Here is a 23,041-nt window from a genome sequence, read left to right as displayed (position 1 = left end):
CTAAGGGGTCCAAAGTCCAATGAGCACCTTTAGGCTTTACAGGGGTGCTTACAATTAGGCACTCCCCAAAATGCCAGGACAGTAAACATGCCACACAAATGACCCCATTTTGGAAAGTAGACACTTCAAGGTATTCAGAGAGGGGCATGGTGAGTCCGTGGCAGATTTCATTTTTTTTTGTCGCAAGTTAGAAGAAATGGAAACTTTTTTTTGTTTGTTTTTTTGTCACAAAGTGTCATTTTCCGCTTACTTGTGACAAAAAATAATATCTTCTATGAACTCACTATGCCTCTCAGTGAATACTTTGGGATGTCTTCTTTCCAAAATGGGGTCATTTGGGGGGTATTTATACTATCCTGGAATTCTAGCCCCTCATGAAACCTGACAGGGGGTCAGAAAAGTCAGAGATGCTTGAAAATGGGAAAATTCACTTTTTGCACCATAGTTTGTAAACGCTATAACTTTTACCCAAACCAATAAATATACACTGAATGGGTTTTTTTTTAATCAAAAACATGTTTGTCCGGCGCTCTGACGTCATCGGACGTCCTCCGGGCTCTACTGCGCATGCGCAGAACTACTGCGCATGCGCAGTAGAGCACGGAGGACGTCCGATGACGTCAGAGCGCCGGCGTGGGACGCAGAAGTTCCGGGCCTTGGAGCGCAGAAGAGCCCGACCTGGCAGCCGGCCTGGCCAGGTCGGGCGCGCCACCGGAGACCACCGGGAGCCTGCGGAGCGGCGGCGAGGGCACCTCCTGCCTGCCACGGGCTGGAGGAAGCCCCAGGTAAGTGGAATTTGATTTTTATTTTTTACCCACCCTCCCTGAACCTTCCCTTTAAGGGGGGTTAAGCCCACGGTCCTCAAGTGGTTAAAGGCCACAAAACCAATATAAGAATAATTACAATACGTAATGTAATAAAACAGCAAATAGTAGTACCATTGGCCGTTTGATTACATTATGTATCATAATGGTTCCTATATTGGTTGGCTTAGTGCAGTGATCTGCAGTGAACTTGGCTGTCCAGCTGTTAAGGAACTACAAGCCCCACAATGTCAGACTCTTGCAGTGCATTGTGGTACTTGTAGTTCCTTAACAGCTGAAGAGCCAAGTTTGCAGATCACTGGCATTGTGGTCTTTAACAAGTTGTTAAACAATTATAATAACAATAATAAGGCATACTACATTAGAGGTGGACAAGCCCATGAGTGTGGTGGTACCGGTATATTGCCTACACTTATGGCCCCAGGCCCCGCATATTCTAAGGCAGCTTCTGATGTAAGAAGCACAATTATGAAATGTGTAAAACTTTATCTCAGATCCACTTTAAGAGGGACCAACAGGACATTTTAAAATGGTACGCGGTTGGGTAGTGTTTGAGAGAAAATAAATATTTGCCAACATGGCCATATGGGTAGGCAGGTGGCAGATGAAATTTAATGTTGATAAATGTCAAGTCATGCACCTTGGACATACGAATGGCAGATCATCATATAAAATCACATCAGACTTGGAGAAGGACTTAGGAATAGTGGATGATAAAAAGTTAGGTAATCGTATACAATACCAAGCAGTGGTAGCTAATGCAAATACAATTATGGGATTGTGAGAGAACGCGAAAAAGCCGCCGCGTGTACTGACAGCAAGGCGGCTGATTTCGCGTCCAACGAGGCGTTCCGCGTGCGTCTGGTAACTTGGCAGAACGCGGAAAATCCGCCGCATGTACTGACAGCAAGGCGGCTGGTTCCGCGTCCAGCGCGGCGGTTTGCACGCAGCAGCGTGCATCTGGTATCATTATGGTATCATTATGTATCCCTTGTTTGTTTTCTTACATTGTACAGCGCCACGGAATATGTTGGCGCTTTATAAATAAATAATAATAATAATAATAATAATCTGGTCTGGCTGAGTCTGTTAGTTCACACAGGCTTAGGAATACGCGCGCGCGCGCTGAAAGGCAGAACTTTTATGATGGCCAAGGGGGGGTCAGCTGACCAGGCCGATCAGCTGACCTCAGAGCTGGTAACCATTGGTTGATTACTTCAGGGTGGCGCTAGAGAGCGCTGCTCTATATATGGTTACTGCTGGCCACTTTCAAACTGTCTGCCGTTGTGAACACTACGTGGAAGCACTCAGACCTTAGTCAGATCCAACAGTGTGTTTGAACCAGGAGGACCTGGGAATTCACACTGAGCCAGATTACTTGTATTATCATTCTGTTATACTTCAGACTAGTTCCAGGGTGTAGAGACCACGGACCTCACACCCAAGACTAGGGAACTTGTGTTATCATTCTGTTATACTTCAGACTAGTTCCAGGGTGTAGAGACCACGGACCTCACACCCAAGACTAGGGAACTTCTGTTAGCATCCTGTTATACGTCAGACTAGTTCCAGGGTGTAGAGACCACGGACCTCACACCCAAGACTAGGCATTGTTTGATATTTGTTATGACCTGTTGCTTTCCTGACTATCCCTCTGCTCTCTGATTCGGTACCACGCATATCTGATATTCTGTTGCAAAACCCTGCCTGCCTTGGATACCGAATCAGCCATCTGTCTTTGTACTTTGTCTGTACCTCCTGTACTGCCAAAGGCCACCTGCTCATCAGGTGGATTACTCAAAGTCATACTGTTTCACCAAACACTCAATATATATATTCAGAGGTGTCCAGAGGTTAGTACTATATCTGTATTATTGGTGATTCTGCAGATCATCCATAATCAGGTATAGATCTGTATTCTTGGTGATACTTCAGATCACCAATAATCAGATTCTCTCTGTGTGCTGACACCGATCGTTACAGAACGGCAGACCAAAACCAAATGGACGCACTCAACAGCCGTCTGAATGCACTCACCACCGAGGTGGAAAATTTCATCCAAGTGCTGGACAATCATCAGACCCAGATCAATGCCTTGTCTGGGTCTGCACAAACCTTACAGACGGCTGTGGATACAGTGCGATCTCCTCTTAGCACAGACATACTGTACGCATGTCTGTACCTGAAAGGTTTTCTGGCCATAGATCTGACTTTCAGAACTTCAGAAATCGAGTGTTATCGTACTTTGAGTTGAGACCTAATTCTTCAGGAACCGTAGCACAAAAAATTACGTTTATTAAGACCCTATTGTCAGGGGATTCCCAGACCTGGGCATATAATCTCCAGCCAGGGAATGAGGCTCTCGCCTCAGTTGAGGCATTTTTTTAAAGCCATGGCTATAATTTATGATGATCCAGACATTGCCTCTACCGCGGAAGCTCATCCCCAAGGTACACAAACGCAGAGTGTCCACCGGGAAGGCTGATTGTATCGGCCATAGGTGGCCCCTTTGAGAAGGTGGCAACGTTTCTGGACGAAAACTTGAAACATCTGGTTGAGGGGTTACCTTCATATGCACGCGACACCGGACATGTGCTGTACCTTTTGGAGGATCTAAAAGTGGGACCTAGTGACCTACTAGTAGGTATAGATGTGGAAGGACTGTACACATCGATCCCACATTACGTGGGCTTGAGGGCAACTGAGTTCTTTTTAAAGAACGTCGCCATGGTACAGAGAGGTAGGTGTCAACTAATCATGGATCTACTTGAGATGGTCCTCACTTGTAATTGCTTCAGATTTGATGGTGTCTATTACCGCCAGATCAGGGGGACGTCGATGGGGGCGGCGTGTGCCCCGGCCTATGCGTGCCTCCATTTAGGCCTTTGGGAACGCCAGGAGGTTTACCCCAACGTGGCGTTTGGGGCACACGTCGCCACCTGGATAAGATTTGTGGATGACGTCCTCTTGGTCTGGAGGGGTACAAGAGAGGAATTGGCGGTCTTCCTGGATCACCTCAATATGAATGACAGGAACATTGTCCTAACACATACTATTTTTTAAAGATTCTTTATTTTTTATTTTTTATTTTTCAACATATAAAAAGACATAACATTACATAACGTCAATTCTTATCTGACCTATTGACACATGAAATATAAAGGGCTGGTCAGCCACCAGTGCCAACCAGCCGAACATAGTTTAGCCTACAATAGGGCAACATAAGTTCAGCATCCAACGGTGTCATAGTGAATTCAAATACACCACAGCGGTATTAGCTTCTGTCATTTGTATAATTATGAGCCATCTAGCTTTGGGTTATTTATCAAAGTTGGGTAACCCGGCGCCCCTTGGGGATCACACAACCGGGCACCTGCTGTATTAAACAGTAAATGGCCTCTTTTCCCTTTTTTTTCCCCCGTCTGTGGGCTGATAGAGAGAGCAAAAAGGAGACAGCCGGTCACTAGGACATGATGAATATGATACATATGAAGAGAAAAAAAGGAAAAAAGAAAGGGAAAGAAAAGGAAAGAGGAGAAGGAGAGAGAAAAAGAAGGAAGAGAAACAGCCAGTGGGTCGGAGAAGGGCACCGAACACCTCCCAGGGAGTATCCACGTTCTCTCGGTGAAATGTCGGGTTATGCTTTAAGAATCTTAGGCAGACATAAGAGTGGTGTATTGTGGGGATTCCTTAAATTCGAACCACCAAAACCATGTTTTCCAAAATTGTTCCGACTTGTCATGTATGGTAGAGGTCAGGTCTTCTAGCTGGCAAATTCGGTCTACCTCTTTCAGCCAATCCCTCACACCGGGTGGCTCTTGTGATTTCCATCGTCTGGCTATCAGCGACTTGGCCGCGTTAACCAGATGTCTGGTGAGAGATTTTTTATATTTTTTAATAGGCCATGAATTATGGTGCAGGAGGAAAAAGTCTGGGGAGTCCGGGGGGAGAAAGTCTGTCAACTTATGCATCTGAGTCCGTACTTCATGCCAATAGCTTGTGAGACTGGGACAGGACCAGAAGATGTGCAGCAAGGCACCAGAGTCTTGACCACATCTCCAACAGAGTGGGGAAGTGGTGGGGAACATCGCATGGAGTCTCGTCGGAGTGAAATACCAACGTGTAAAAATTTTATATCCCGCCTCCTGACTGTTTGATGATATTGATGTTTTATGAGCGAAGATTAATATCTTCTCCCATTGTCGCGTTGAAAAGGAGGTGTTAAGATCAGATTCCCACCTCAGCTTCAACTCCGCGGTCGGTTCTTCAGAATCATTAAGCAGTGAATACATAAGTGAGATGGTTCCCTTAACTGAACCTGTCGCCGTACATGTTTGTTCAAACAGAGTGAAGGGTCTTCCCCAGCTAGTTCTGGTGCCTTGCTGTAATAAAAAATGTTTAAATTGAGTCCAGCTCCAGTGATCCAAAGCAGAGGAATCCAGTGTGTTCCTCAGATTAGACAACGGGAGCCATTCCTCGTTGGAGATCAGATGGTGGGCGCATAACGGCTGATTGGTGCGCCAAGGCAAATAACTCCGGGGATGCATTCCCAGGGGAAATGCTGGATTATTGAGAATGGGCATCAGGGGGGATGGCCAGGGAGATATGCATTTACGAGATCTGTATTTAGTCAATATCTTTAAGGTGTGAACAACTAGTGTGGCTGCAGGGTCTAGTGTCCGTATGGATTGGGCTCGCCAGGGAATCTGGCGGAGACTTTCACCCGCTAGTTCCTCCTCCATTTCCACCCATCTTTTTTGGGAAGAATGTCTGTGCCAGTCAATTATTCTTATTAAAACCGCTGATGCATAATATAGAGTTGGATTTGGCACAGCCATACCCCCCATTTCCTTAGGTGCAGTTTGCAATTCATATTTCAGTCTAGATTTTCGGCCTCCCCAGATGAATTTAGAGAATTCCCTGGCTATATGTTTGAAATACATAGCCGGGATGTGTATTGGGAGAGTCTGAAAGAGATAGAGTAGACGGGGCATGATTGTCATTTTAATAATGCATGATCTCCCGAACCACGAAAAGTGGGATTTATCCCATTTTAGTAGGTCTGCCTTAATGCGGTCTAGAGCGGGAGTAAAATTGGAAGCTATCAGATCTTTTGGGTGGGGAGTGATATATGTACCCAGATATTTAAGGGCCGTAGGTGGCCACTTCAATGGAAAATTAGCTCGTAGAGTGTTGTTTAGAGTGCCAGAAAGCAGTACCCCCATGGCCTCACTCTTATCATAATTAATTGATAGATTAGAAATATGTCCATATGCCTGAAATTCTAATAGTAAATTTGGCAAAGAGATATGTGGGTTCGTAAGATAAAAGAGCATATCATCCGCATATGCCGCGACCTTATGCGAGGATTTCGTCAGATTCACTCCTTGAATATCTGGGTTATTTCTAATTGTGCATAGGAAGGGTTCGAGGGATAGTGCGAAGATCAATGGGGAGAGAGGGCACCCCTGCCTTGTCCCATTGCGGATATCAAAAGAGTCGGACAGGACTCCATTTGCTTTTACCCTGGCATTAGGTGAGGAATATAGTGCCATTATACGTCTACACATTTTTCCTGATAGGCCAATATGTTTCAAGGTGCCTTCTATGAAGTCCCAGTCCACCCTGTCAAAAGCCTTTTCGGCATCCGTTGAAAGGAGTAAAATTGGGGTGGACTGGGACCTTGCCCAGTGCACAACATTGAGGGTGCGGATGGTGTTGTCTCGGGCCTCTCGGCCCGGGACAAAGCCCACCTGGTCTGGGTAAACTAGGTCAGGGAGTATACGTGCTAGCCTGTTAGCAAGCATCTTAGAATACACTTTCAGGTCTACATTAAGTAATGAAATAGGCCTATAACTCTGGCACATGGAAGGGTCCTTACCCTCCTTTGGCAGAACAGAGATATGTGCCTCCAACATTGTGGATGGGAAATCTAGGATTTCTTCTTGATTTTCAGAAATGGCATTAAATGTTTGTAGCATGTATGGAGCTAATATCGCTTTAAATTTCTTATAGTATTCGGACGTGTAGCCATCAGGGCCCGGGGCCTTCCCTGTGGGGAGTTGGGATAATGCTATCAAAAGTTCATCTTCCGAGAGTGGTTCTTCTAAAGTCTCGATGTCTTCTGAAGACAACGAGGGCATGCCTGACTTTGTCAGATATTCAGTAATTCTCGTTCGTTTAAGTTCCAAGGAGGACAGGCCATAGGAGGAGGGAAGGTCATATAGCCCTGCGTAATACTCTCTAAAAACTCGCGAAATATCTTCATATTTGTGCACCAATTGGGAGTTTTTGTCTTTTATGCATGATATGTAATTTGCGGTTTGTTGTTCTTTTAAAGCTTTTGCCAACATTGACCCACATTTATTGCCGAACTCGTAAAAGGAGCGCCGGCATCTAAAGGCTGCATATTTGACTTTATGAAACAGAAGTCCTCTGAGTGATTCTCGTTTATGTATCAATTCCGACAGAGTCGAGGGGGAATTACTCCTTTTGTGTTTCGTTTCTAGGTCAGCGATGGATGAGAGTGTGTCCGCAATATCTCGTTCACGTTCCCTCTTCCTTCTAGCCCCCTCCCTGATCAGGAGACCTCTAACATAACATTTATGAGTTTCCCACAGATTTAATGGAGCGGTATCCGCCTGCGCATTAAGGTGAAAAAATTCCTCCATTTCTGCCCTCAATTTCTCACAGACTTGTTTGTCCTCAATCAGAGAGTTATTCAATCTCCAGGAAGCGGGGCCACGTCTGCAGTCTCCCAAGGAAACCTCCACCGTAACAGGCGCATGATCCGAAAGGGTCATATTGCCTATGCCAGGGGAAGCCGAAACCGAGAGGAGATTATGTGAAAGAAAAATGTAATCGATCCACGAATAGGTGTTATGAGGGTGGGAGAAAAAGGAATAATCCGTTGCAGAGGGGTTATGTAATCGCCAGACATCCACCAGTTGCATAGAATGCAAAAGGGAGCGACACTTGCGTAATAGCTTCTGAGAGACTGGGCACCTCCCCGAAGAGGAGTCCAAGGCTGGGTTTAGCGTGAGGTTTAGGTCTCCGCCCAAGAGGATACTTCCTTCCGCAAAAGTCTGTAGTCTGGACAAGAAAGATTGTAGAAATGGGACCTGATTTGTATTTGGCGCATAATAGGAGCCTATAGTTATCTTTTGGCCATGTATGGAGCCTTTTATTAAGTTGAATCTACCCTGTGGGTCTCCATATTCATCAGTGATGATGAAGGGGGTATCTTTGGATATAAGTATCGCTGTTCCCTTAACCTTAGCTTCTTGAGGGGGGCTACAGTACAAAGTTCTATAATATTTATTGTAAAGTTTGGGTATCTTGGGCTGTTTAAAATGTGTCTCTTGTAGACATACAATGTTGGCATGATCTCTGCGGCATAGATTAAGAACTGCCGACCTCTTCTCCGGGATATTGAGACCCCTAACATTTAGAGAAAGTAGTTTAAGTGACCGCTGGAATTTCGGGCACTAGTGGACACTCCCCAGGTCCCGCTCCCCCCACCGACCCACTGTTTAGCGAATAGTTTGTTAGAAAAGTCAGAGAAAGATAAGACATAGAAAACTTATAAAATGGTGTACAACGCATAAATATGCGTATTGAGTATATGAGGAGCCAACTAATTAGAAAAAAAAGATTGCTCACCCATATAGCTCGCCAGGATTTAAAATCCTGGCATTGAATTACTGCACCTAGGAGCCTCATGGGCACCATTTTGTTATCGGCAATTCACACTGGGGTAAGGAGACCGAAGCAAGAGCCGTAGTCACATGCTCCGCTCCCGGCCAAGCGTACATTGCATAAGAATTGAAATGTCAACATATTAACCTCTATCCCCTAACAGAGGGGAAAATTTACACAAACATAGAAGATAACATGAAAAGAGTGTCTCAGTTTCATTGGTGATTATTGTTACAAGCTACTGGTTTTGCAAATATGAGCACGCTTACTTATATTCATATGCCCATGCAGATATAGCCCCTTCCCCCCGTCCGCCCCATCCCAGGGCCACCCAGGAGACACCAGGAGTAGTTAGAAAATGATGAAGCCATGGGGTCCCCCGTGACCTCCCGAAGGCATACTGCGCATTGTGCAATCTTCCCCTCCCTCCACCCGGCACCACTCACTCCCAGAGAGCGCCCTCCATACGTTTATATTTAGTGGCATACATTCAAAGCCCATCTTCTGTGTGGCGCACCGTCGATCATATTACCAGGGTAGCGCTTTTGAACACTCACTAGGCCAGCAAAACGGGAGGAGGGGCACCGAAGCCCGTCATCGCATCAGGGGGGGAACGCGAGGGCAGGCCACCGCCCCCACCCACACCCCCGGAGGCTGGGGCCCCCCGTGGCGCCCCCCCAAAGCCGCCGCCGGAGCGAAACATGCATGTCACTGTGTAGTATGAAATATCAGTCCCAGAGTGGATAGGGTGGGCCACTAATAGTGTGAGCCTCTGGGGTGTGTTGCACCTGGGTACACCGGGTAATTCAGTGTCCTCCAAGTAAAGGAAGAGAGTAAGAGCTCCTTTACATACTAAATTAATCGTGTCAGCAATATATTCATTAAAGATAGCACTTTCAAGGGATCAGGATACTCCTACGCAGCGGGAGGGGAGGCACCGGAACCCATCATTGCGCAAAAAGAGGGGGATCGGGGGGAGCGGGCCACAGAACAAGCCACAGCCCCCTCCCCCCGACCCCCCCAGGCTAGGGCCCCCCGGTACCCCCCCCTCCAAAGTCGCACACAAGATCCACCGATACACCATCATATATAACAGTTAACACCCGAGCATCATCCTATGAGACCTTCAGACCAAGAGCCTGCATGTTGTCAGATACCGTGATCCATCGTATGCAGGCCAGGTCCGCCAACACCCCCCAAGAAATAACCGTACATAGGACAGCACACATACACAGTATTGGTATCTCCGGCTAAGTTCGCCATAGGGTTTCCTAATTAGTAAGAAGGCGTATAGCTACATATTTCGTTCCCCCTGTTAAGGACAAGCCTGTCTCGCACGCAACATCGGGCAGTCCAGGGGAGGCAGGCCCCGGGAAGTTTGTGAGCATCAAACAAGTAGCTTCGTCCGGTGTGGCGGGGCACTAAAGTATGTTGAAAAGAAAAGGGGCCATAAAGTCATCGGGGTCTACAGTCTCCCGGGTAGCATACAATAGGGCGAGGACTAGGGAAAAGGGCCACAATACTCACAGTAGGTCAAATATTAACGTTGTTTGCGTGGTTTCTGCGGCCCGTAGAAGTCCATGGTATCCGGGTTCCAATCAGGGACCGCCACTGTAGGAATGTCCATCACCCGGAAAAATTCTGGCAAATCCTTAGGGTGGCGAACCGAGAAAGACTGCGTGCCTTTCTTGACCATCAATTGAAAAGGGAATCCCCATTTGTAAGTGATCTCATCCGAGGGGAATGACTGCAGAAGGGGCTTCAGGGCACGACGTTGTGCTAGCGTGGAGGGGGCCAGATCTTGAAAAAGAGACACTGTCGCTCCTTGCCATTCTAGATTCCCCTTCTTCCTTGATGCCCCCATGATCTGTTCCTTCTCCTGGTAATTATGCAGCCTACAGATGATGTCTCGAGGCTGATCCTCTCTTCCAGGTGCTGTCCGAAGAGCTCTGTGGGCTCTATCAAATTTAAGCTTCTGATCCACCGGCCTATTAAGCAAGCTATTGAAGAGAGTGCGTAGAGTAGGGATGATGTCTTCAGAGGATACCCGTTCAGGGACGCCCCTCACCCGTACATTATTCCGCCGTCCCCGGTTCTGCATATCCTCCATCTGTGTTCGCATGGAGCGGGTGAAGGAGGCCTGTCGCTCGCTATCTTCACGTAGCTTTGCTACTTCTGCCTGCAGCGAGGTCACGCTGCCCTCCACAGTCGCCACCCGGTCTGATAGGCCAGAGAGGTCCGCGTGGATGGCGGCAATCTCCGACCTCGTGGAGGATACGATTCTTTCGGTCTGTTCCTCCATGTCCTGTTTGGTGGGGAGCCCTTTGAGGAACTTCCAAATGTCTTCCAGGTTAGTGAGGGCAGACGGGCCCGATTTCATGGAGCTTGATGCAGCCGGGAGCTGAGGCGCCGGGTCCGCCATATTGGAAGCAGTTGGGGCCTCGCTTAATGCCTGGAAATATCTAGTCAGAGGCCTCTGCGATGGTGTAGTAGGGCACTGCTGGACCAAGTCCCCCTTCTTGGCTCTTTTCATGCCACTTCGAGTGAAAAAGGTAGAGGTTTAGTGCTTATTTGAGCTGTAAAAGCATTCACATGGCCGGGAGCTAAGCTGGATCACGTCCTCACTCTTCCATTGCAGGCTCCGCCCCCCTAACACATACTATTGATGAACGGGAGATCAGCTTTTTGGATTTAACCATACGTAGGGAAGGTGACAGACTAAAGACTACAACTTTTAGAAAACCCACTGCAGGAAACACTGTACTTCATGCGACAAGCTTCCACCCCCCATCACTATTGAAGGGCATCCCGGTAGGGCAACTGTTGAGAGTGCGTAGGAACTGCACAGACAGTGACGACTACGAAAGGGAGGCCATCGATATGACTAAACGATTTAAAAAGAGGGGATACGATGACGAAACTCTAGACGTTGCAAGACAAAAAGTTGAGTTAACATCAAGACATGACTTACTAACAGCTAATAGACGCAAACAGAAACTGAAAGGTGATCATGTCAGACTTGTAACAAAGTATGGCACACACTGGAACCAACTGCGAAGAGCATTGGCCAAACATTGGCACCTGTTGCGATTGGACCCGCGGATAGTTGAAGCAGTGGGAGATTACCCTAAATTAGCGGCAAAACGAGCACCGAATCTCCGTGACATGTTGGTCAGATCCGAGTTCAAATCGGTTACACCACAATCGACGCGGATGTGGTTGGGTCCCTCCATGCGGCCGCTGGGGATGTATCGGTGCGGACGGTGCAGTGTGTGCCATTTAGTTGATCGAACGAATGAATTTCACGACTCACGAAGACGGAAAACGTATGACATTCAAGCGTTCATAAATTGTGAAAGTAGACATGTGGTCTACATGATTACATGCCCTTGCGGGTTGAATTATGTGGGAAAAACGACGCAATTACTTAAAAAACGAATCCAGCAACATGTACATAATATAAACGAGGGGGATGAGACCAGCCCCCTGGGATTACATTTTATGTTGAATCATGGAAAGAACCCAGAGGGTCTAAGATTTAAAGGCATAGTCAAAATGCAGATACCCTCTAGGGGGGTGATATTGATAGAAAATTATGCCAAATTGAATCTAGCTGGATTTTTAGGTTAGGAACAGTCATCCCACTTGGGTTAAACTCTGACCTCCCCTTAGCTCCTTTCCTTTCCCAGTAACAAGTCCAATAATTGTTGCAGTGATCCATATTCTTATAGTGGTAGCCATGTCTTGTGGAAATAGGATATGGTCTAGATAGTGGGTGTATGAGGAATGTCTGTTGTCTGCATGAAGTTGGGAATAGGAGTGGAGATAAGTAGCCAAAATATTTTGCTAGTCTTGTTTTCAGTCCTTAGATGAGTACCAACATGCTACAAGATGGGGGATACAGAATCATCTCCATATTAGATTATGGCTAATGGACAGTTGCATCCTACAACTGTCAGTGTATATATAGAAAATGAGAGGATATCTGTGAGAATGTGAGGAGGCCCCCTTTAATCCTGACTGTTTTTTCTTGCTGCGGAGGACAATAATGCTTGATTAATTACGTATACGGAGCTGCAATGGGATTATGATAAAGCACTTTAATGAAGACGTGCATACGTGAGGAGGAGTATGCAAAGTAGCAAACATTGCTGGGACGTTAAAATGGAATGCCGAACAACCGCCCACTATCATCTGACGAAGGCCGGTGGGCGGCCGATACTAGTGATGTGGAGGGCAGAGCGGTGACGTCACATCCGGGTCTCGAGCAGCGTGACTGTGTGCTAGCAGGAAGAGACTCCCATAGCGCGAGTATGCCGGCATAAGGACGTCCATGAAAGCGGAGTGGATAGAGCAGGACGCAGAGCGCATTACGGAGGACTGCATAGCAGACACTAGCAAAGTGGGACATTGCGTAGGAGGTGGTGAGAGCCCTCAGTGGCAACCCTTATTATGCTTTATGCGCTTGATGCAACCTATGTCCAGCACCACTAACGCTGCATGAAAATACCGATGGGGCATACATCAGCCATCTACGGGAAACAGCTGCACTAACAGTCCGGTTACAGCCCCCGCATGATTAACCATTGACACTCCTGGAGTCACTTGACCTTAGCTTGCTGCATGCAGACTTTGTCATACAAAACTCCCGGGAGTATAAACATCAGTGAATGTGTATGGGTGGCTGTATGTAGTGGAGATCCTTGTATGTGACACAGCCGGATGTGGATAGCTTAGGCATTCACCGCAGTACTGCTCTTTTTAATGGGTTACGGGTAGAACGTGTATACAGTATTTAAATAAAGTTTATATGTCAAGCAGACAGCAGTGTATTAGAATTCGTTCGTGTGGTCAAGTTGTCACTACTGGCTCCCCTTCATAGGGTAGACATATTTCCATATAGTTCAGGCGCAGGATATCATTGGAAGGCAGAAGCTCAAAACTTTGCGGCAGGGCAGGGATCCGGTAGAAGTTTACGCAGCTGAGCTCAGAAAATGGGCAGTTTCAGCCAGATGGGCTTCTTTTGCGCTTCTAGACTGTTTTTTTGTCAGGGCTGTCAGACGCGGTCTCGGAGCTAATGTTGGGTCATCCTGAGCCAAAGTCTATCGATGAGGCCATTTCATTGGCCATCAGGGTTGACCGTCGCTTACGTTATCAAAGACAGACCCGGGGTAGGAACAATGTGAGATATGTGTCCTACGCTGCGCCACCATCTGAGTCATCTCCACCAGCTTCGCCTCCACCAGAACCAATGCAGATTGGTCGGTCGAGATTGTCCCGGGCGGAACGGAGGCGCAGAGAAACAGAGCAGCTCTGTCTGTACCGTGCAGAGGGGGGTCATAGAGTGCAAAATTGTCCCAAAAAGTCGGGAAACGCTGCCGCCTAGGTGTAGTCGGAGGTAATACCCTAGGCGCGCAGTCGTTACCTCTAGATGATAAACGTATGCTCCTCCCTTGTACCATATCTTGGAAGGATAAGACAGAGACCACTGAAGCCTTCATTGACTCTGGCTCAGCAGCCAACTTTAGGGATTATGAATTTGCTAAGAAATTGGGGATTCCAATTTCCCCGTTGACGCAACAGATTCTGGTCACTGCAGTGGATGACTCCCCCCTGCAGAGTAACCACCCTCTGTCTCAGACCCCAGAGTTAAGGGTTACGGTAGGGGTGTTACATAAAAGGAATTTACAGTTTCTGGTGTTGCGAATGACAACCTCCACGATCATTCTTGGTATGCCATGGTTACAACTTCACTCGCCTCAGATCGATTGGGCTACAGGTTAGCTAACGAGCTGGTCTACCCATTGTTATCATCATTGTCTAGCAAAGGTAACCTTGGGTAAAACCAAGATTCAGAATTTGCGGACGTGTTTTGTCCTAAGTCGGCTGATAAACTTCCTCCACACCGTCCTTTTGATTGCCCCATTGATCTCAGGTCTGGTTGTATGCCCCCTAGAGGTCATCTCTATAATTTATCGGGGCCAGAGAAATTGGCCATGCATGAATACATCCGAGAAAATTTAGCTAAGGGTTTTATTCGTCCTTCTCGGTCCCCAGCAGGGGCCGGGTTCTTTTTTTGTGAAAAAGAAGGATGGAGGCCTCCGTCCATGCATTGATTATCGGGGCTTAATAAAATTACAGTAAAAAATCGTTACCCTCTGCCCTTAATAGACGATTTGTTTACCCAGGTCACCAATGCTAAAATTTTCTCTAAGCTGGATTTAAGGGGTGCGTACAACCTTGTGCGTATCAGGGACGGTGATGAATGGAAGACGGCCTTTAACACGCCCGATGGGCATTACGAGTACCTAGTGATGCCCTTCGGGTTGTGTAACGCTCCGGCCGTCTTCCAAGAGCTGATCAATGAGGTTTTCATAGAGGTATTGGGCAAATTCGTCTTGGTGTATTTAGACGACATACTCATTTTCCCGTCCAACCTCTCAGAACACAGGAAACATGTTAAGTTTGTGTTACGTAAGTTAAGACAAAATATGCTGTATGCTAAATTGGAGAAGTGCATTTCCGAAGTGACCTCTGTCGCCTTTCTGGGGTACATAATTTCGACCTCTGGCCTCTCTATGGACCCTGGAAAAGTTTCAGCTGTCTTGGAGTGGCCCCAACCTGTAGGACTGAAAGCTCTCCAGAGATTCCTGGGGTTCGCCAACTACTATAGGAGGTTCATAAAGAGGTACTCTATGGTGATTTCACCTCTCACCAGTCTCACCAAAAAAGGGGCAGATACTCACCACTGGTCCCCTGAGCAGGGCTGTGGAGTCGGAGTCGTGGAGTCGGGCAATTTTGGGTGCCTGGAGTCGGAGTCGGGAAAAAATGCACCGACTCCGACTCCTAATTAATTTGTAACTGTAATTAAAATAGAAAATATGATAAAATGTTCTATTTCTCAGATAATAGTCATTAAAAATAATGTGTATATATACAGTATATATACAGTAAAAGCTGTGCTTAGTCCACAAAAATGAAATAAACCAATCAAAATTAGTTACTTGTGCTGCTTCAATAAAGCAGTCCCTGTATTTTTAAGGTCAGATATACATATCTGATTGTGACTGTATATATGATGTGTACACAGGAATCTCTTATATATACTAAATAACATCTATGCTGTAAGAATAAAGCCTGATGTGTAGCTGTGTCACTAATACAGATTGTCAATGAGATGGAAATAATTCTGCACTGATGCTGATTTATGCAAATGTATGCACTCCCTTTGCTGATGAAATCAAATAATTTGATATGTTGTTAAAATTTGGTTTGGTGACTACAAATTAAAGGGTACCTGAGACGGATGAAAAGTAAAGTTTTATAAATACCTGGGGCTTCCTCCAGCCCCCTTCAGGCTAATCAGTCCCTCGCTGTCCTCCACCACCCGGATCTTCTGATATGAGTACTGGTAATTCAGCCAGTGAGCGCTGTCCGGCCGCATGCCGCTCCCACAGCCAGGAACATTCTGCACCTGCGCAATAGTGCTGCACAGGTGTAGTATGCTCCTGGTGGCGGAGTGTGTGCATGCGCACTACGCCCGACTGGCTCAAGTACCTGGACTAATAGCAGAAGATCCAGGTGGTGGAGGAGGACAACGAGGGACTGATTATCCTGAAGGCGGCTGGAGGAAGCCCCAGGTATGTATAAAATTTTAATTTCATCTGTCTCAGGTTTACTTTGTTACACAGTAGTACTATACTCTGCATATGCACTCCCCACAGAGCTGCAGGGAATCCACTGAGAATGATGTGCACATTGAACACAGAGGTGTTGTCTGTCACCCAGAATCTCCTCATTCCCCTGCAGAGTACCTGCACATCATTCTTACATGTACCCACACTTACATTGCCTAGGGCCTGATAGATGTTCTTTGTTCCGGTTTGTACCTTTTACAAGTACTCTTACCAAGGACTAGTTTTAGTCTAAAGGGAATAAATCTAGTAGTCTACATATCCTTCTCACTTCAGCTGTCTTGTAAAATTCCTAAGCGTTGGCAGTTAAGAGACAAATTTCATGTTACATACTGTTAATCAACAAAATTGTAATATGCAAATTAGAGGAGTCGGAGTCGTGGAGTCGGAGTCGGTGGAATCCTAAACTGAGGAGTCGGAGTCGGTGGATTTTTGAACCGACTCCACAGCCCTGCCCCTGAGGCCCATGCTGCTTTCTCCACCCTGAAGAAACTGTTCTGTTCTGCCCCCATACTGAGACATGTTGACGTTACCTTTCCCTTTATCGTGGAGGTAGATGCCTCAGAGGTAGGGGCTGTGCTGTCTCAGCATTCTGGGTTGCAGGGAAAACTGCATCCTTGTGCCTATTTCTCCCGTAGGTTTTCACCCACAGAGAAAAACTACGATATAGGCAATAGGGAGCTTCTAGGCATCAAATTGGCTTTTGAGGAATGGCGGCATTGGCTAGAAGGAGCAGAACGTACCATTACTGTTTACACTGACCACAAGAATTTGGAGTACATTAAAGGGGCTAAGAGACTTAGCCCCCGACAGGCCCGGTGGTCATTATTTTTCTCACGATTCAGATTTGTAATCACGTATACCCCTGGTAGTAAGAACATCAAGGCTGATGCCTTATACAGATGTTTTGAGCCCGAGACAGCACAGCCCTCAGACCCAGAGACCATTGTTCCTCAGAAGATGGTTCTAGCAGCCACTGAGACCTGGAAAGACTGGACAGTCATGTTGGGTCCGTTCCAACAAGATGTACCAGAGGGGAAGCCTGAGGGGGTCATGTTTGTACCACTGCCTTTCCGCTTACAAATATTGCAGCTGTTCCATTCCCACAAGAATGCTGGGCATCCTGGGGCCACCAGAAATCAGGATCTCATTGCTAGATGTGCTTGGTGGCCATTATTGGCAACTGACTGCAAGGAGTATGTGAGGGAATGTGCAATGTGTGCTAGGTCAAACCTCTCGTCAGGCACCCGTTGGAACATTACAGCCCCTGCCAGTCCCGAGTGAACCATGGACCCATTTGTCCATGGATTTTGTGGGCGAGCTCCCCAGGTCTGAGGGCATGACGGTCATTTGGGTGGTAGTCGATCGATTCAGTAAGATGGCCCATTTTGTCCCCCTGAAAGGACTCCCCTCGGCCCAGGAATTGGCCGATCTCTTCATCCAGCATATTTTCCGGCTGCATGGCATTCCGGAAAATATAGTGTCAGATCGGGGAGTCCAATTTGTTGCCAAGTTTTGGAGGGCATTCTGCCATCAGTTAGACATGGAGCTTTCTTTCTCATCAGGCTACCACCCACAGACCAATGGGCAGACCGAAAGAACAAATCAGTCTCTGGAACAATTTCTGAGGTGTTATGTTGCAGATGCCCAAACCGACTGGGTCAAATTTTTGCCGTTTGCAGAATTTGCACACAACAATCTGAAGAGTTCCTCCTCAGGATTTTCCCCATTTCAGGTGGTGACGGGAAGGTTACCTAAGTTCACCCCATTGCCAGTGGCTTCTACTCTGTTTCTAGCCCTGGAGAGTTGGCAGAGGTCTCTGAAACAGATTTGAGGAATGGTTAAAAGAAATCTGGGGAGGGCCTTTCAGAACCAGAAGAAACAGGCTGACAAGAAACATTCAATGGAATGGGAGTTTCTTCCAGGAGACTTGGTCTGGGTGTCCACACGACATTTGGCTCTAAAGCAACTGTCACCCAAGTTAGGTCCCAGATTTGTGGGTCCTTTTCCAGTGACCAGGAAAATCAATAATGTCACTTATGCCATTGATCTCCCTACCAGCATGCGTGGTGTGAGATCATTTCATGTGTCCTTGCTCAAGCCGGCAGTGCACGTGGATTCCGCTCCCCCCCGTGTTGATTGATGACCAACCTGAGTATGAAATTGAGAAGATTCTGGACTCACGGCTTGTGCAGAACTCCATGCAGTATTTGGTTCACTGGAAGGGGTATGGCATAGAGGAGAGAACTTGGGTGCCAGACTGTCCTATGCACGCAGAGGAGTTAAAAAAGGAATTCCATAACTTACATCCTGGGAAGCCGGGTAGGAGATGTCCGGAGTCCACTCCTCGGGGGGGGGGGGTACTGTGAGAGAACGCGGAAAAGCCGCCGCATGTACTGACAGCAAGGCGGCTGATTCCGCGTCCAACGCGGCGGTCTGCACGCAGAAGTGTGCGTCTGGTAACTTGGCAGAACACGGAAAAGCCGCCGCATGTACTGACAGCAAGGCGGCTGGTTCTGCGTCCAGCGCGGCGGTTTGCACGCAGCAGCGTGCATCTGGTCTGGCTGAGTCTGTTAGTTCACACAGGCGTAGGAATACGTGCGCGCGCTGAAAGGCAGAACTTTTATGATGGCCAAGGGCCGATCAGCTGACCTCAGAGCTGGTAACCATTGGTTGATCACTTCAGGGTGGCGCCAGAGAGCGCTGCTCTATATATGGTTACTGCTGGACACTTTCAAGCTGTCTGCCGTTGCGAACACTACGTGGAAGCACTCAGACCTTAGTCAGATCCAACAGTGTGTTTGAACCAGGAGGACCTGGGAATTCACACTGAGCAAGATTACTTGTATTATCATTCTGTTATACTTCAGACTAGTTCCAGGGTGTAGAGACCACGGACCTCACACCCAAGACTAGGCATTATTTGATATTTGTTATGACCTGTTGCTTTCCTGACTATCCCTCTGCTCTCTGATTCGGTACCACACATATCTGATTTTCTGTTGCAAAATCCTGCCTGCCTTGGATACCGAATCAGCCATCTGTCTTTGTACTTTGTCTGTCCGTGTGTTGCCGACCTGGCTTGCCCGACTTCGAGAGCTATCTCTCTCCACTAAAGAGAGAGTCTCCAGATCAGTCAGTGACATCCACCTTCAGGTGTCACTCACTCTCTGGCCCTTCCTACCTTTAGCCTGACTCCACCCCTTGGAGAGTCTCAGGCTGGAGGGTTTCTGTACTCTCTATAGCAGTACCTCCTGTACTGCCAAAGGCCACCTGCTCATCAGGTGGATTACTCAGTCATACTGTTTCACCAAACACTCAATATATATATTCAGAGGTGTCCAGAGGTTAGCACTATATCTGTATTATTGGTGATTCTGCAGATCATCCATAATCAGGTATAGATCTGTATTCTTGGTGATACTGCAGATCACCAATAATTAGATTCTCTCTGTGTGCTGACACCGATCGTTACAGGGATGCATAAAAAGGGAAATTATCTCAAGATGCTACTCCCTCTGTATAAAGCACTTGTGAGGCCACATCTGGAGTATGGAATACAGTTTTTCGCCTTCCCCTAGATCAACTGGGATATGTGCAGGTTCAGGTTGGTGTTTTTTTTCTATTTATTTATCTACTTTTCTGGTTGAACTTGATGGATGGATGTCTTTTTTTAACCAAAATAACTATGTAACTATGGCAGCCTCCATAGGTCTTTCACTTCAAGTTCCTTTTCGAAATTCAGCTTTAAATCACATATTTTAGAGCAAAAACTTGCAGAAGTTCCAGACCTCATTGGCTGGCTACGCACGAAATGAACAGTTGCATTATGACATTGATTCATATAATGGAAGGCACTGCTAAAAGCTACTAGTTTGTCACATGAGATTGTAAATCATTAAGAAACTAAATCTATTTTGCATTAGCATCAGAACAGTTAACTGTTGGCCTTTTTGGTATGTGTGAATTAAGATCCTTTGTTCCAAAAGTAGGCTTTGACTAGCCATTGGGCCCGATCCATTTAGGTGATATTCCACATCTTATCAATAAATTACCATTTGAGCCACTAGCAAGCAAGAAAATACTGTTAATAATTTTGACAGTACATTTTCAATTACTTTTTGGTACCTTTTCAATTGCAGAGTGCTGAAAAGTTATTTTAAACAGAAGATGAAAATTATCTCCTAGGAGAAAACCTAAGAAAAAAAGTGAATTGGATCATGTCCATTATATTTTGTTCCAACATGGCCCACAAGCATGCACCATGTATAGCTGTACTCCTTTCCATTGTAGTCTATTTAATTATTACAGTTTGTTTATCCTAGAAACTATTTTCTTTAACCAATTGCCAGACATGGAATTTTTAGAAGTTTTGACAGAAGGTTTAAACAGAGTACTACTTGTACGTGGCGGTGGTAGAGAAGTGATCACCATTTACTCCTAGGAATTCGAGAACAATGAAGATTTTTCTAACGTTCAACAAGGAAAACGAGATTAAAGACTTTAAACATATTCTTTACCTTATACTTGAAATGCTGTATTGGATTTGCCATTCCTCTGCATAGGTGTTATTCCTTCAAGCATTACACAAGGAGATTAATATTTTTTCTAACCTTATGGTTCTGCTATGAAACCTTTCTAGAAAAATATTTACAGTGTGTAATCTATTTGTGGTTTTAATTTGTATCATTGTATCATTGTTTTTTCTTTTCAGACCGAGATTTGCTAGTATATCTTCCGGCTAAAGCCAGAAGTCTGTCCAGTTCCCAAATTGGCGGCCAGTATGAATAGTAGCCAAGGGATGTGGCCAAGATCAGCTGTGTACATTGTACCTTGGCTATGAGGTGCCAAAAAAAGCAATTTATTTTCCAAATGTGTGATATGCAGGCCTATGCTGAACACTAACTTACCGTTCTCCTAGGCCTAACATTAACCTCCAACTCTCCTGTGCCTAACACTAACCTCCCCCTCTTTTCCGCCTAACACTAACCTTCCCACTTCTTCAGTTTCTGTAATGTCAGAGAAAGTGGCATGACATCAGGCAAATAGCAAAATGTCAAGCAAGCCATTTTGTACAGTGTCGGGCCACTGTTGGACTTTGGCTGGTGGTGTTACAACTAAATAGGCCAGTTTGAGAAATGCCTGGCCAGTTCCCAATTTGGTCGACTTCTGGCTTTTGGCATTAACATATACATTGTGTGTGCATTATTATTACATTTTATGATGTGTTTGTGTATATATACATTTTATGACTTGTGGGTCAGACTGGCATGACATTTTGGGAGAAACAAATAAAATAGGTAAAATCCAAGTTATTTAACTGTTTTCACGACATGTTGAGTTAAATAAATGCAGGATTACATTAAAGCCCTAGTTCACCCTCCATATTTTTTCATTGTTAGCATAAGTGAATGTTGGTGTTAGGACTGCAATGTCTTGTGTAGACCTGTTGACCCCAGCAGCAGTGGTTAGTGCATTCTCGCCCATCAATTATACAATCTTGATTGTCCAATCTTACCATTTATATTTAATTTGAGGGGCTGCCAAAAGTATCTGTTCAGTGTATTCACTCAATGAATTAATCTACTACATGGGCACAAACCTGGAATTACCCTACCCGAGACAGAAAGAGCAGGCTTGGGAGGTTAAGCAGGCACCTCAAGGTCATAGAACAGGCAGAGGTCGAGGCTGGCAGTGGTCAAGGCAAAGCTGAGGAACTTGCTGCAGTCAGTGTAGTCTTCAAACAAGGCTAGGCCATATCACAGGCTGAGGTTGGTTCAGGTAGCAAGAAAAGCAAAGTTGATATTTAAGTCTGTAACAGCAGCAGCATAGCAAGCAAAGCCAGGATAATCCAGGATAATGGAAAATCAGGACATCAAGAATGATTAGAGCTAACTAGAACCATAAGCACTGGCCATAGTACAGGGAAGGCTTATATATGCTTGCATAAGTAAGCACCTAGAAGTGAATTGGCACCACTTACTCTGCCTGTGTAGGAAATTTGTGGGTGGGTGCAGCGCATGTGAACAAGTCCTGCTAAGGGCATTAAATTACAACTAGAAATGTTCATGCGTGTATTGCCACAAACATATCCCAGCCAGCCACAGTTATTGTAACAGTGAACATGGGACATACCATTAATCGCACAATTTTCATATTTGATGCCCAACCAGGGCAAATACTCTGCTTGATTTGCAAATTTCAAATAAACCAGATACTATATCAAATGTGCAAGTCCGAGAACACTTGGGAAACGGTGACTATAATATGGTAACGATTGACCAGCAACTTAACAGAAGTATAAGCAGGGGGACAATTATGAATTTTAGAAAAGACGTACAGTGACTCACTAAGTCTGTTGGGATAGTAAATTACAGTGCTAGGACACTGAAAGTAAATTGCTAACTTTCAAATAGATTCTTGAAGACCATTGCACAATATGTATACCTTATGGGAATAAAAATTCTAGATTTAGAAAATGGCCAGTATGGATAAATAATACCATTTTGGACATGATTAAGTGTAAAGGAAGTGCCTTTAGGGCCCTAAAGCAGGAAGGGAATGAATCTGCATTAAAAAAAAAAATATAAGGAATATAACAAACTTTGTAAAAATGTAAAATTGGAAGCTGAAAAACAAGACGCCAGTGACAATGTCAAATGCAAAAAAATTACAAAACCATGAATGCAAAAAGGAAGGTTGACAATATAGGACTCTTAAAAGATCAGTCACCTTTGTTCACATTATAATTCGCAAGTGCTTTTGTGAGCGCTTTTTAAAGCGATTTTCCATGCGTTTTTTGAGTGATTTGCAATTTTTATAAGT

The 23,041-nt window shown here is 45.7% G+C and overlaps 1 protein-coding gene across 5 annotated transcripts in view; it reads left to right on the top strand.

Annotated features, from left to right (window-relative positions):
- Positions 1-21,583, top strand: part of SLC12A7 (solute carrier family 12 member 7) — a 715,067-nt gene extending 693,484 nt beyond the window's left edge. For all 5 annotated transcript variants that reach the window (XM_068236473.1, XM_068236472.1, XM_068236469.1 and 2 more), the window contains one exon: positions 20,569-21,583. In XM_068236473.1, coding sequence (XP_068092574.1) covers positions 20,569-20,660 — 92 coding nt within the window. In that variant the 3' untranslated portion in view covers positions 20,661-21,583. The remainder of the gene's footprint in view (positions 1-20,568) is intronic.
- Positions 21,584-23,041: the final 1,458 nt, after the last annotated feature.

This window comes from Hyperolius riggenbachi, chromosome 5 (genome assembly GCF_040937935.1).
Source record: "Hyperolius riggenbachi isolate aHypRig1 chromosome 5, aHypRig1.pri, whole genome shotgun sequence".
NCBI classification, from domain to species: Eukaryota; Metazoa; Chordata; class Amphibia; order Anura; family Hyperoliidae; genus Hyperolius; species Hyperolius riggenbachi.
The sequence above is the reverse complement of the archived record's forward strand: the minus strand, read 5'-3'. Positions and strand labels throughout refer to the sequence as shown.